The sequence below is a fragment of the Artemia franciscana genome, chromosome 5, assembly GCF_032884065.1.
Source record: "Artemia franciscana chromosome 5, ASM3288406v1, whole genome shotgun sequence".
Classification (NCBI taxonomy): domain Eukaryota; kingdom Metazoa; phylum Arthropoda; class Branchiopoda; order Anostraca; family Artemiidae; genus Artemia; species Artemia franciscana.
In genome coordinates, this window is record NC_088867.1 from 50,590,964 (window position 1) to 50,604,909 (window position 13,946).

At 35.9% G+C, this 13,946-nt stretch overlaps 1 protein-coding gene across 1 annotated transcript in view; it reads right to left on the reverse strand.

Annotated features, from left to right (window-relative positions):
• The window catches only part of LOC136027554 (5'-3' exoribonuclease 1-like), a 153,157-nt gene extending 142,468 nt beyond the window's left edge, over nt 1-10,689 (reverse strand). Inside the window, exon 1 of the mRNA XM_065704922.1 lies at nt 10,562-10,689. Coding sequence (XP_065560994.1) covers nt 10,562-10,663 — 102 coding nt within the window. The 5' untranslated portion in view covers nt 10,664-10,689. The remainder of the gene's footprint in view (nt 1-10,561) is intronic.
• Nucleotides 10,690-13,946: the final 3,257 nt, after the last annotated feature.

The following is a 13,946-nucleotide window of genomic DNA, read 5'->3' on the forward strand; positions in this document are numbered from 1 at the left end:
TCAAACAGTTTATGGTAACGAACTGTAAGTAAGGAGCGACCCGGCTCAATAGTAAACGAAACTCTAAAAAACGGAATTTAGATGCTAAAAGATACATCAAAAGAATCAGATTTTCATGCTGCTACTAAATACACAAGTTTCATCAAATTTATTCTTTGTCATCAAAAGGTACGAGCCTGAGAAAATTTGCCTTATTTGGGAAAATAGGGGGAAACACCCCCTAAAAGTCATAGAATCTTAACAAAAATCACACCATCGCATTCGGCATATCAGAGAACCCTATAGCAAAAATTTCAAGCTCCTGTCTACAAAAATGTGGAATTTTGTATTTTTTGCCAGAAGACAAATCACGGGTCCGTGATTATTTGTTGTTTTTTTCCCAGGGGTCATCGTATCGACCAAGTGGTCCTAGAATGTCGCAAGAGGGCTCATTCTAACGGAAATGAAAAGTTCTAGGGCCCTTTTTAAGTGACCAAAAAAATTGGAGGGCACCTAGGCCTCCTCCCACGCTCATTTTTTTCCCAAAGTCAACGGATCAAAATTTTGAGATAGCCATTTGTTCCACATAGTCGAAAACCTTAATAACTATGTCTTTAGGAATGACTTACTCCCCCATAATTCCTGGGATAGGGGCTGCAAGTTACAAGCTTTGACCAGTATTTACATACAGTAATGGTTATTGGGAAGTGTAGAGACGTTTTCAGTGGGCTTTTTTGGTTTGGGGGTGGGGTTGAGGGGAAGGGGCTATGTGGGAGGATCTTTCCTTCGAGGAATGTCATGGGGGAAGAAAAATTCAATGAAAAGGGCGCAGGATTTTCTAACATTACTATAAAAAAAAAGAAAAAAAAACATGAAAACGTTTTTTCAATTGAAAGTAAGGATTACCATTGAAACGTAAAACGAACAGAGATTATTACGCATATGAGGGGTTCTAAAAATACTTTAGCATAAAGAGCAAGGTATTTAGGAGCAGATAAATACCTCGCTCTTTATGCTAAAGTATTTTTAGTAATTTCAACTATTTATTCTACAGCCTTTCTATCATTGTTAAAGAATTGGGACAAAACTTACGATTTAGTGTAAAGAGCGAGGTATTGACGCGGGTACAAAGCCCCTCGTATACATAATAAAAATCTACGTTTTTGCAATAAAAGAACTACCCCCCACAGAATCCATATTGCACTGTTAACCCTAACATTTCCCTTTCAGTGGGATATAATAGATTAATCACTGGTTCTAAATCGCTATGAACATAACCTGAGCCTAAAACATACTGTTGAAGCTTCAGCCTTCTTCCCCCCCCCCAATCCGCTACAATACTACAGGATCTGTATTTTCCAATATACCTACTTTTTGCATTACTAAATAAAAAAAAGTGCTACTTTATATCTGCTGTTTCGAAGGTTTTGGTCCCCCCTGAAAAAAAAAATTCCTGCGTACGTGCCTGTACGTAAGTCAATTCTTAAGTTACGTATATTTTTTACTAATAAAAACGTTCGTTAAAAATTAACAGTTCTAGTTGGATTGTAACCGAGAAATTGGAGGGCAACTAGGCCTCCTTCCCCACCCCTTATTTCTCAAAATCGTGTGATCACAGCTAAGAATAGCCATTTAGCCAGAAAAAGAATTAATATACAAATTTTATTTTAATAATTTAGGTGCGGAGAGCCAAAATCAAACATGCATTAATTCAAAAACGTTCAGAAATTAAATAAAAAAAATAGTTATTTTAACTGAAAGTAAGGAGCGGCATTAAAACCTAAAACGAACAGAAATTACTCCGTATATGAAATGGGTTGTCCCCTCAGCAATCCCTCGCTCTTTGCGCTAAAGTTTGACTCTTTGCCACAATTCTACTTTTTAAAACAATTAAAAGCTTTAGCGTAAAGAGCGAGGGATTGCGGAGGGGACAACCCATTTCATATACGGAGTAATTTCTGTTCGTTTTAAGTTTTAATGCCGCTCCTTACTTTCAGTTAAAAAAATTATTCTTTTTATTTAATTTTACATGGATCGCGTACGAGTTTACGGACGAATTCCGCCAGTGGAAAAGCACACCGTCAGCAACTATGATGGTTCAGATCCCGATTTTTGATAAAGTTAGACAAATAGGCTTTTAGAAATTATTTTGCTCGATTGTCCTTAAACCTTATTCGGCTCAAAATTGCTATCTATGAGCTCAGATAGGCAGAAAATTGCACTTTGCTGTTGCACAGTCGATTTTGTCACTAAAAGAACATTTAAGTTGAACAAGTCCCCTTCCAATATTTTATTATTTCTGATTCAACACGACCGCTCCACCCCCAAGAAAAAGGAACTAAAGAAGAAAAAAATAAATCCGTGACTATCCACGATATTTTTATTGCTTGGTGTATAGAGGGCTGAACCATCCGGTCTGAGCTTTAGAGTATCTTTTGGGGGTGAGTATCTTTTGGGTATAATACCCTAAAACTTTAGGGTATAATTTTGATCAATACAATAACTCTTTACCCTCTTTTTCAGATCATGCAGACTTTCTTGTGCTAGTAACTCTTACAAGCTAACTTAGAACTGAATCAATTTTAGATGTTTGGAGTCATATTCAATTAATGCTTCTTCGTCTTCAAACTTAGGTTTCTTAGTTACAGCATCAATCAGTGGCGAGAATTGGGAATACAGAGGGGGAAGCATTTTCCTTCCTCTTGGATTTTGAAAATTCTTCCTTCCTTTTTCCTTGGGAGGGGGGGGGGGTACTATCAAAACTACCCCGTCCGATTTGAAAACTAAATCCCTCCATACGTGATCGTGAACTGAATCCACCAGCTTCTATTGACAAGAACTCTCTTTATTTTTTTAATGTAGTTCATTACTAAGAATGGCTTCAGTAGACCAAAAGTTAACACCATATTAGAAAATTGAAGGTACCACAAGAAATAAAAGAAGTCAGATTATTTAAAAGCTTTTATTTCCAAACTTGAGTTTGAGGGCTCAAAAATTAATACTGAATAGATCTTCCACTTTACTTGAGCCACCACTATTATATAAACACGACTCAAAGTATCCTCAATACTATTCGACACGAGTGTAAAAAATTAGAAGACATAATTCTTAAAAAAACACGAGTCTTAGCACATCTATTAGCTTTTGTGAATTAGGACATCCTCTGTCTTAGAATCAAGGATTGAAAAAGATAAATCTTGAGCTCTTGGGATTTCCCCATAGGGAGAGGGGAGTCTCACCATCCCCCCGCAAGTATATTGTAGAGCCTAATCTACAATTTCTCATGTAGAGGGAATATTCTAGACCATATTTTGAAGAGAAAGTCACTCGACATACAACTAAGTGCAAAAATATAAAAAGCTTAAGTTTTAAGAGGCTGGAACTGGTCTTAACTGTCGTAAAACAAAAATTCGGAAAAATATTCTGATGTGCTTTTCAGACAATGATTAATGGGAAAAAAGCTGTCCAAAAAACATCAAAGAAAATTCAAGAGCCCTAATAATAAAGCTATATTAATTAAAAAACAAACATAAATTACGTATTAAAAAAACATTTTAATAAAAAGTTTCCCACAGAAAAATAAAAAGCCAATGTTCAATCTAAGACTAAATTTTCTAAAAGCAAAACTTTTGAATCCACGATATAATCATATAACTGTTCACACTTAAAAAAAATTCATAGGTAACGCAATAGCGCTGCCAAGTAAAGAAAAATGTTGGCACAGCGTATTATTTATTTATGTTTTAGATCAATTCAATTGACGCATTCAATTGAAAATTCAGAGGGCTAGTTCCCTTTATTAAAAGTTGAAAGTGATTGGAGGGCAACCAAACCCCCTCCCATGCCCATCATTTCCCCAAAAACATCCAGTCAAAATTTTGAGATAGCCATTTTGTTCAACGTAGTTTAATTTCCGGAAATTATGTCTTTGAGGATGACGATCCCCCATCATAACACTCAGGGCAAGGGTTATAAGTTACGCCCTGGAAGCATGGAAGGTTTTCATACAAAGGGTGGTCGTAAAAACTTCAAAAAAGGGCTCATTTGATTGGTAATCAGAAGTTCTACTGCCCTTTTTATGATTCAAAGTGATAGGGGGGCAGATGACCCCCCCCCCCACACACACACACACCTTGTGTGTGTGTGTCCCGAAATACATCTTATTGAAATTTTGAGATTGCCTTTTTGTTCAACGTTGTTGAAAGATCCTTCGGTTCAAGGGTTGTGAGTTATGCCCTGGAGGCATATAAGGTTTTTTATCGAAAGTGTTATAGTAGAAACTTTAAAAAGGGTTAATTCTATTGTATATTGAGGACTAGCGCCTTTTTAATGGTAAAGAACGATCGGAGGGCAAATGCCTCCCTCCCACTCCCAACAATTCCCCAAACACTTCCAATCAAAATTTTGAGATAGCCATTTTTTAACGTAGTTGGAAGGTCCAGAAATCATGTCTTTGAGGACGACAACCTCCCCACCCATAGCCGTCAGGGCAAGGGCTGTAAGTTATGCCCTGGGGGATGTAGTTTTTATAAAAAGGGTGGTCATACAAACTTGGGGGAGGGCTCATTGGATTGATAATAAGAAATTCTAGTTTATTTTCTAGGAGTCAAAGTGATCGGACGGCAGACATTTCCCATAGAAATTTTGATATATCAATTTTAAGGCATTTAGGGTTTTTATCGAAAGGATGGTTGTATGAATCTTAGAGGAGGCTCATTTGGTTAAAAATTGATGGGGGGTAACTACCCCAGCCCCCTTGACTACCCCTCTTTTCACCTAACAAACCTGATTGAAATCGTGAAATATCAATTTTATTCAAAATAGTCAAAAGAACATAAAACAACAACTCTATAGTTGACACATCTCCCAGTGCCCTGGGGATAGGGTACTAAGTCATGCCCTGACGACATATAAGGATTTTATGGAATGGGTGGTCGTATAAGCTTCAGATATGGCTCTTTTAATTTGAAATCGGAAGTTATAGGGTGCTTTTTAAGAGTCAATAGGGAATCGATATGAACCGCCCCCCCCCACGCCCATCGTTTCCCCAAAGACATCCAATCAAAATCTGAAGATGGAAGCTTCGTTCATCATAGTTGAAGGGTATAGACAATATGTCTTAGAGGAAAACACCCCCGCCCCAACAGCTCACATGCCAAGGGTTGTAAATTATGGGGGCATATTAGATTTATTATAGAAAGCATGGTCGTGTATACTTCAGAGGAGACTCATTGGATTGGTAATCAGAATTTGGCATCAGAGATACCACAAATAACTGCAGAGTTACCTCCCCCCTCCCCTCAGCTCAAACCCTCTAAGAGACAGTGTCATTTCTGTTTTACTACAAACTATTGATACTTCGAACAGTATAGTTTTTATTTATTTATTAATTAAAATAAAGAAGAAAAAATCAGGATACTAACCAACATTACAGGAAAGAAAAATAATTCCTTATTGCAAATATGAACTAATTTTACTATACAATTTGAAAAGGCCTTTTTTGGTCAAAACTTCTTTTTATTCAAAACATGTGAAAAATTGGAGGCTAAATAGTTTTTTTAAAAACATTAGTAATTTTTTAAGCAATCTACCTAATTTGTTGAGGCAATACTTTGGACTGCCGAAATATAAATGGTTTAAAAATTGGTTTCTTATTCATTTGAAATAAATGTGTTTAAGAAGAATAAAGTATTGATAAAAACTTACAACATGAACAAATTTATCACACTTACGAAACTAGTTTAACTATTTAAAACATAGCCTACTGATATAATGTCTGGATGTCTCAGCCATTTCTTTTTATTTTTCGGTGTTATAATGATAAAAGAGAAGCTTTTAGAATACATGTTTTTTTCTTCAGTGGAGCACAAGGGCACTCTGGCCTAGCTCCACTCTTATGCGGGGATATTCGTGTTCGCTTTAAGCCCAATTTGATTATTCATTTTAATTTCTGTTCGTTTAAGTTTCACCTATTTATCCATAGTAGTATCTTTTTTTTATATATATGTTTGAAATGATTATTGAGTTTAGGTTTTATTCATTTTGGATTATATATATTCATTCAAAGTTTTTCTGTTCACACTTAAAATTTTAATTATTAGGTGTCTTCATTTTTCATTGTTCTAGATTTCACTATGGCTTACGACTTTCCAGTTAAAAGACTCTTTGAAAATGATTTTAAAATCAATTTTTGTTCGTCTTTTAAGTGACATGGAAAGGGTAAGGGCCAATTTGACAAGAGAGGCCTTTGACAGATATATAATGCATTTTTTGCCTCACATGCGTTGCTTTTGACGCCCCTATAGAAACTTTTCTTTCTCTGACAAATAAAAAATCCGACAGTCACTCTTCAGGTTCTGCAAGTATTTCCTAACTAAGCCCTTTCGAACTCGTAATAGCTACATCCCCCAAAAGTACAGTGTTTTAGATATTTAAATAAACAAGAGCTAAGAGCTCATATGGCACTTGTGACGAGGTCGGAAGAGTCGAGAGCTCATATGGTACGAGGTCGGAAGAGCCAAGAGCTCATTTGGACGAGGTCGGAAGAGCCAAGAGCCAAGAGCTCATTTGGCACTTGTGAGAAGGTCAGAACCTAAAGTTAAACTTTATAGCACAAGATCCTTCTAAATATCAAATTTCATTAAGATCTGGTCACCCTTTCGTAAGTTACAAATACCTCAATTTTCAAAATTACCTCCCCCCTCCCAATTCCACCAAAGAGAGCAGATCCGGTCCAGTTATGTCAGTCACGTATCTTAGACAGGTTTCTATTCTTCCCATCCAGTTTCATCCTGATCTCACCGCTTTAAGTATTTTCTAAGATTTCCGGTCCCCCCAACTGCCCCCCCCAATTACGTTTGATCCGGTTGAGATTTAAAATAAGATATCAGAGTTACGAGGTCCTTCTAAATATGAAGTTTCATGAAGATCCGATCACTCCTTCGTAAGTTAAAAATACGTTATTTTTCTTATTTTTCAGAATTACCCCCCCCCCCCCCCGCAATTGAGCGGATCCGTTCCAATTATGTAAATTACGAATGCAAGACTTTTGCTTATTTTTCCAACCAAGTTTCATCCCAATCCTTCCAATCTAAGGGTTTCCCATCATTTTAGGTCTCCCCACCCCAAACTTCCCCCAATGTCACCAGATCCGGTCAGGATTTAAAATAAGAGCTTTGAGCCACGATATCCTTCTAAAAATCAAATTTCATGGAGATCCAATCACCCATTCGTAAGTTAAAAATACCTCATTTTTTCTAATTTTTCAGAATTAACCCCCCCCCCCCCAACTACCCAAAAGAGAGCGGATCCGTTCCGTTTATGTCAATCATCTATCTAGGACTTGTGTTTATTTTTCCCACCATGTTTCATCCCGATCCCTCCACTCTAAGTGTTTTCCAAGTTTTAGGTTTCCCCCTCCCAACTCCCCGCCCCCATCATCAGATCCGGTCGGGATTTAAAATAAGAGCTCTAAGACACGATATCCTTCTAAACATCAAATTTCATTGAGATCCGATCACCCGTTCGTAAGTTGAAAATACCTCATTTTTCTAATTTTTAAGACTTACTCCCCCCCTCCCAACTACCCCAAAGAAAGCAAATAAGTTCCGATTATGTCAATCATGTATCTGGGACTTGCGCTTATTTTTCCCATCAAGTTTCATCCCGATCCCTCTACTCTAAGTGTTTTCCAAGATTTTAGGTTTCCCCCCTCCAACTCCCCCCAATGTCATCAGACCCAGTCGGGATTTAAAATAAGAGCTCTGAGACACAATATCATTCCAAACATCAAATTTCATTAAGATCCAATCACCCGCTCATAAGTTAAAAATACTTCATTTTTTCTATTTTTCCGAATTAACCGGCCCCTACTCCCCCCCCAGATGGTCAAATCGGGAAAACGACTATTTCTAATTTAATCTGGTCCGGTCCCTGATACGCTTGCCAAATTTCATCGTCCTAGCTTACCTGGAAGTGCCTAAAGTAGCAAAACCGGGACAGACCGACAGACAGACAGACAGACAGACAGACCGACAGAATTGGCGACTGCTATATGTCACTTGGTTAATACCAAGTGCCATAAAAATTGATGACCTGTCAAATAGGTTTGCTGACCGCTGCAGCAAAATTGTAGTTTCCATTGATGTGTCTTCGATCAAGTGCCTAGTGTCGTAGGTTGTGAAGGGTCATAGTATTTGTCTCTTGCAGAATGAGTGCATAAACGTTACAGCAGTTAATAATTGCAAGCAATGTCCTTTTGTCTTAATTTTTCCTCTTTTTTCCCCATATTTCTCTTAGTGCGTTATTGCTATGTACAGAACGTTACAACCAGATTTGTTTCAAGTTTTTGTCTTCATTGAAGTTACCTTAACCCTGGCTATAATTCCTCTAATTTTCAAGCAAATTCACAAAAAGGAAAATTTCGGGGGAAATAATTGATGCAACTAAAATTTGCTGTTCTCATTGAGGTCCCTTGATCCAGCCTATTGATCACGAAAGCTTCAAGCCGATGTTGTGAACCAAGACAGCCCAATCTTTATATATATACATCTGTACGTGAATATACATATTCTAATCATTAGTTAGAAGAAGGTTCGTTGGTATATACGAAAAAAAAATGCCTGAAAATACAGCAGTATTGCCTGAATCAAAGCCGTTTTTTTCGCGTCCTAACAAAATTATTAGCTAAGATTTTCACTAAAAATTGTGTTTCTGTGAGCCAAGAAAAAATTGTAGCCTAAAAAAGCTAGTTAAAAGCTAAAAAAGTTCTCAAACTAAATAAACCGCTACTAGGTTTTTGGAGATTCTGAAACGAAAAATAACAATGCAGTAAAGCAAGATGACCATTGTAAAACGAGGTTTTTTTGGTTTCAAAGAATTTTGATAATTTTTTAGACTATTTTAGGTCGTAAGTTATTAAAACTTTCTGGAAAAGGATTTTTGTAAAATGTCAAATCTTCTAGTCACACATCGTTTATCTTTGGCACAGATCTTTTAGTCTTTTTGTCTGGGGTGATTAAAAACATTCGAAACGCATTAACTCCCTTTGGGCTAGGCTAAGCAAAAATGTTAGAGTAGTCCAGAACCAAAAGTCTAAGCCGATCAGGTCTAAGCCAAATTTTTCTGCAGAACCTTTTTTTCTGTGTATAATGGTCGATTTGACCAGGCATCTACATATAAAAGTTTAAACTTTTTTAAAAGAAAATATCGGCCTTTTTTCAGGCAAATAAGGGTTTGAACCCCTCACGCCCTCTACCAAAATAAAGTTTGAAGTTTCTTGCCCCTCTTAACACTCCCTGAAATTTTTAACCCGATCCTCCAAGCCGTTTCTAAGATATTACAGATGTCCCATTTTAAAACTGCAGCCTACCAAGGCTATCAATGCAAATAATTAAGGATATAAATATGAAAAAATTCCACATAAACTTACAAGCCAAGCAATTTTAGGCAGATGGGGACAGAAAATATTTGAATCCTTCTCACTTTTTCCATAGCCACAAAAAATGTGCAGTTTCCTTATCCCATTCTGACATTAACTAAAGATTTCAATTCAATCTTTCAAGCTATTCCCAAGATATAGCAGATATATCAATTTCATAAACTGGGGTCACCTTAACCATGCATATATTCAAAGTTTCACCAGGCGTCATAGCGCAAAATCTTAAAAGATATTCTAAGAAAACGAAAGACGAAAAGAATACGATAACAATTGGAAATTGAGGAAAAAATGGTTAAATGGACTTCAATAAAAATAAACTTTTTGTAATTACTATGTATAATATCTAAGGTTCAAAAGCCTAGTAATGGGTCTGATCAGCTAGTTCAAAAATCAAATTAATTTTTATACTTGTATAGTTTTAAATATGGAAAAGCCTAAGTGTTACAAATACAAATAAATGAAAAACCTTCATTGAAGCTTTGATGAATTGATGGACAGTAAAGTACCAGAAACCAAGGGAACAAAGCAGAGGGGGCAGCCTATCTTTTTCTTAACTTTAGGAGACTGGGTTATTTTTCGATTTTCTCTTTTTTTAAATATCACGAAAAAATTGTTTTTCAATGAAAATTCCAAAAATGGTATTATTTTTTTTTAATCTCGGGGGTTGAACTAGGGAGGGCCAATAATCTCCTGTCACCACCCCTATGCCCCATAAAATTGGTGGCTCTGGCAGATACAGAATTGAAAAAAAAGCCTTAAAAAACTTTTTGTAACATTGTAATGATGGCTATGATTGGAGTTGCACATGATCAAGTCAACTTCATATCTGAAAGAGATACAGATAAAACTGATTGTCCAAAATCGTTCTAGCGAGTTCTAATTTCCAACAAAAAATTGGAATCAATGATTGAGGTCTAATAATGTAATAAATTTTTAAAAAAAACCGTAAAAATGACAAGAGACTTCTAAAAAATAAATTACCTCTAAATAATGAAAAATGTCTTTCATTAACTGATTGTCCAAAATCGTTCTAGCGAGTTCTAATTTCCAACAAAAAATTGGAATCAATGATTGAGGTCTAATAATGTAATAAATTTAAAAAAAACGGTAAAAATGACAAGAGACTTCTAAAAAATAAATTACCTCTAAATAATGAAAAATGTCAGAGAATATCTTTTCTTCTGTTATTCTGAAATGAACATCTTCATCATTTGGATGAGAACAGTTGTGTATAATTCCATTCATATCCAAATATAAGTTATCAAAATCTGGAATCTAAAAATAAAAAAATTAACTCAAGTAATAACAAAATCATATTACCTTTAAATCGAAAATGACTCACCCACAACCGCAAGAAAATAGACCGACCATTAAATCTACAAATGTACAAACTGAAGAACATATAGCTCTCAGTTTTAAAACTTGCCCAGGAAAACCTTGAACAGAAAAAAGCCAGGATTTTTGTATATCTTACCAGGTCAATCTTACAATGATGTAAGATTTTGGAAACGAAAAAATCTTTGTGTTTATAGGTGTTTAGAGGTTTGAACCTCTAAACGTTGACCCCCCCCCCCCCCGTTTGAACAGCTATCTGTGAAAATTATACACTACTGTCTAAATTGGAATCTGGCATAGTACACAAAAGATTTGAATCTAGTCAACAGGAGAAACGTTGGACTTACATCCAAATTGGTCCATCTCAAGGAGGAAGAAGAATAACTAGAATATCGCCCCTTTTCTCAATAATTAATTTTAAAACTTTTTCAAAAAAATAGGTTTTAAATAAAAGTAAAGAGCTCCATTAAGCCAAGAATGAGCAAAATAAAGACAAATAATCTTCCAAGCGTAAAACTACCACAAATCAATAGTCAAACAGTTCGTGGTAACGAACTGTAATAAGGAGCGACCCGGCTCAATAGTAAACGAAACTCTATAAAGTGGAATTTCGATCCTAAAAGATATATCAAAAGAATCGGATTTTTATGCTAAATTCAAATATATAAGTTTTATCAAATTTAGTCTTTGTCATCAAAAGTTAAGAGCCTGAGAAAATTTGCCTTATTTTGGAAAATAGGGGGAAACACCCCCTAAAAGTCATAAGATCGTAACGAAAATCAAACCATCGCATTCAGCGTATCATAGAACCCAACAGAAAAAACTTTCAAGGTCCAATCTACAAAAATGTGGGATTTCGTATTTTTTGCCAGAAGACTAATCACGGATGCGTGTTTATTTGTTTGTTTGTTGTTTTTTTCTTTTTCCCAGGGGTCACCGTATCGACCAAGTGGTCCTAGAGTATTGCAAGAGGGCTCATTCTAACGGAAATGAAAAGTTCTAGTGCCCTTTTTAAGTGACCAAAAATATTGGAGGCCGCCTGGGTCCCTTCCCACGCTCATTTTTTACCAAAGTCAACGAATCAAAATTTTGAGATAGCCATTTTGTTCCGCATAGTCAAAAACCATAATAACTATGTCTTTGGGGATGAGTTACCCCCCACAGTCCCTGGGGGAGGGGCTGCAATTTACTAACTTTGAACAATGTTTACATACAGTAATGGTTATTGGGAAGTGTATCGACATTTTCAAGGGGATTTTTTTGTTTGGGTGTAGGGTTCAGGGGAGGGGGCTATATAGGAGGATCTTTCCTTGGAGGAATATTTCATGGGGGAAGAGAAATTCAATGAAAAGGGCGCAGGATTTTCTAGCATTACTATTAAAAAAAAAACAATGAAAATATAAACATGAAAAAGTTTTTTTTTCAATTGAAAGTAAGGAGAAGCATTAAAACTTAAAACGAACAGAGATTATTAAGCATATGAGGGGTTCTAAAAATACTTTAGCATAAAGAGCTAGGTATTTAGAAGGAGATAAATACTTCGCTCTTTATGCTAAATTATTTTTAGTAATTTCAACTTAGAAAACAAGCGACAGCAAGGATAACATCAAATCGTGAACTAAATCTACGGTTAGAAGAGAAGCAACAGCAATAATCGCAATGATTCTCAGGAAATACAAATCTTATCAAATGTAAGATTCTGCAAAGGATACACAGGAAGGAGGAATTGAATTTACGCCAGAATTTCTTAATTCAATTTAAACTGCTAATTTGCTACCTCGTGACTTAAAACTAAAGAATAACATAATAATTATGCCAATGCATAATTTTACAACCACCTATATAAAAGCCTGCCGGCTAGCGAGTGCCAGGAACCGAGTGAAACTTGGGCATCTGGTGTTAATCGGCTATGTCCGTTTCTCCAAGTAAATTATCATCAGCTGGGAAGACAATCGATTGGTGTTGTACAGCGGGTAACTGCGGCAAGTATTTCTCGTTAAAATCTATACAGTGAGAGATAGTAGGTTTCCAGTCCTATTGAAAGAGTAGGGGACTATTTATTTTCTTTTACATACCAGATTTGGTTTTGAGATCTCAATCAAACTTAGTTGAAAACAAAACTTGGCACTATCAGCACTTCTAAGGATTTTTTACTTGATCCAAATATGTGGAGGGGTCCTGGAGTTCTAGCTATAAAGACTTTTATGAGAAGGGAAGCTTTGTGGGAGAATCAAACTTGGTAGAATGAATTGATGGGAATGAAAATCTAGTGCTTCCAGTCCTCTCAGCTTCCAAAGTCGGTCCTAGCTATCTAGGGAAAAGTTTAAAGAAGGTAGCATACATTTTTGTAGTCACGATCCTTACCAGAAAATTATCTCAGAGTTCAAAAAAAAGAAAAATGAAAGAAAAATGAGATCTAAATCCCATTCATGGTGTCACGCAAGGTTATATCCTCTCGGGGTAACAAGTTTGACCGCCTCCACCACCCCCTTCCTGAATATTTTTTTTTCGATTCGTAAAAACGTAACAACAATGCATATAATTTTTTTTTATACTTTTAAGTTTTTGGTACCAACCCCCCCCCTCCGAACAAACCTCCTTCCCCCAGAATATAAATTTTGTGGTCTTTATTTAAGGCTCTAAATAGGATCCGATCTGTCTGAGGGGATGGTGTCAAATATCTTGTCATAAGAACATCTACAGGGTTGGGTTTCTTCAAACGTTACCAAATCTGATGAGAAATAACCAAAAAATTACCTATTATACCTTTTTTAAGGAGGGATGGGGGCTATTTTCTGCGTGTTTTGATTTCCGTGTTTTGGTTTCCAGAGTGATCGAGAAACCGATTATAGATTAAGTCTTTTGCAAATGAAAGTATGCTAAGGATAATTTTTCAGGCTTGAGAAGGCTTCTGTAGGATTTCGGCTCTTTCAAGTCTACTTGTGGATAGACCTCCAAGGGCTTCTTAGTGGCAGGATACATGGAATTAGGTGAAATTAGAATTCCTTCAGTAAGCCAGGAAGAATGGGGTGCATAGACAAGAGTTGGACTCTTGTCCAGCTCTGTCCAACTATATATATATATATATATATATATATATATATATATATATATATATATATATATATATATATATATATATATATATATATATATATATATATATATATATATATATATATATATATATTAT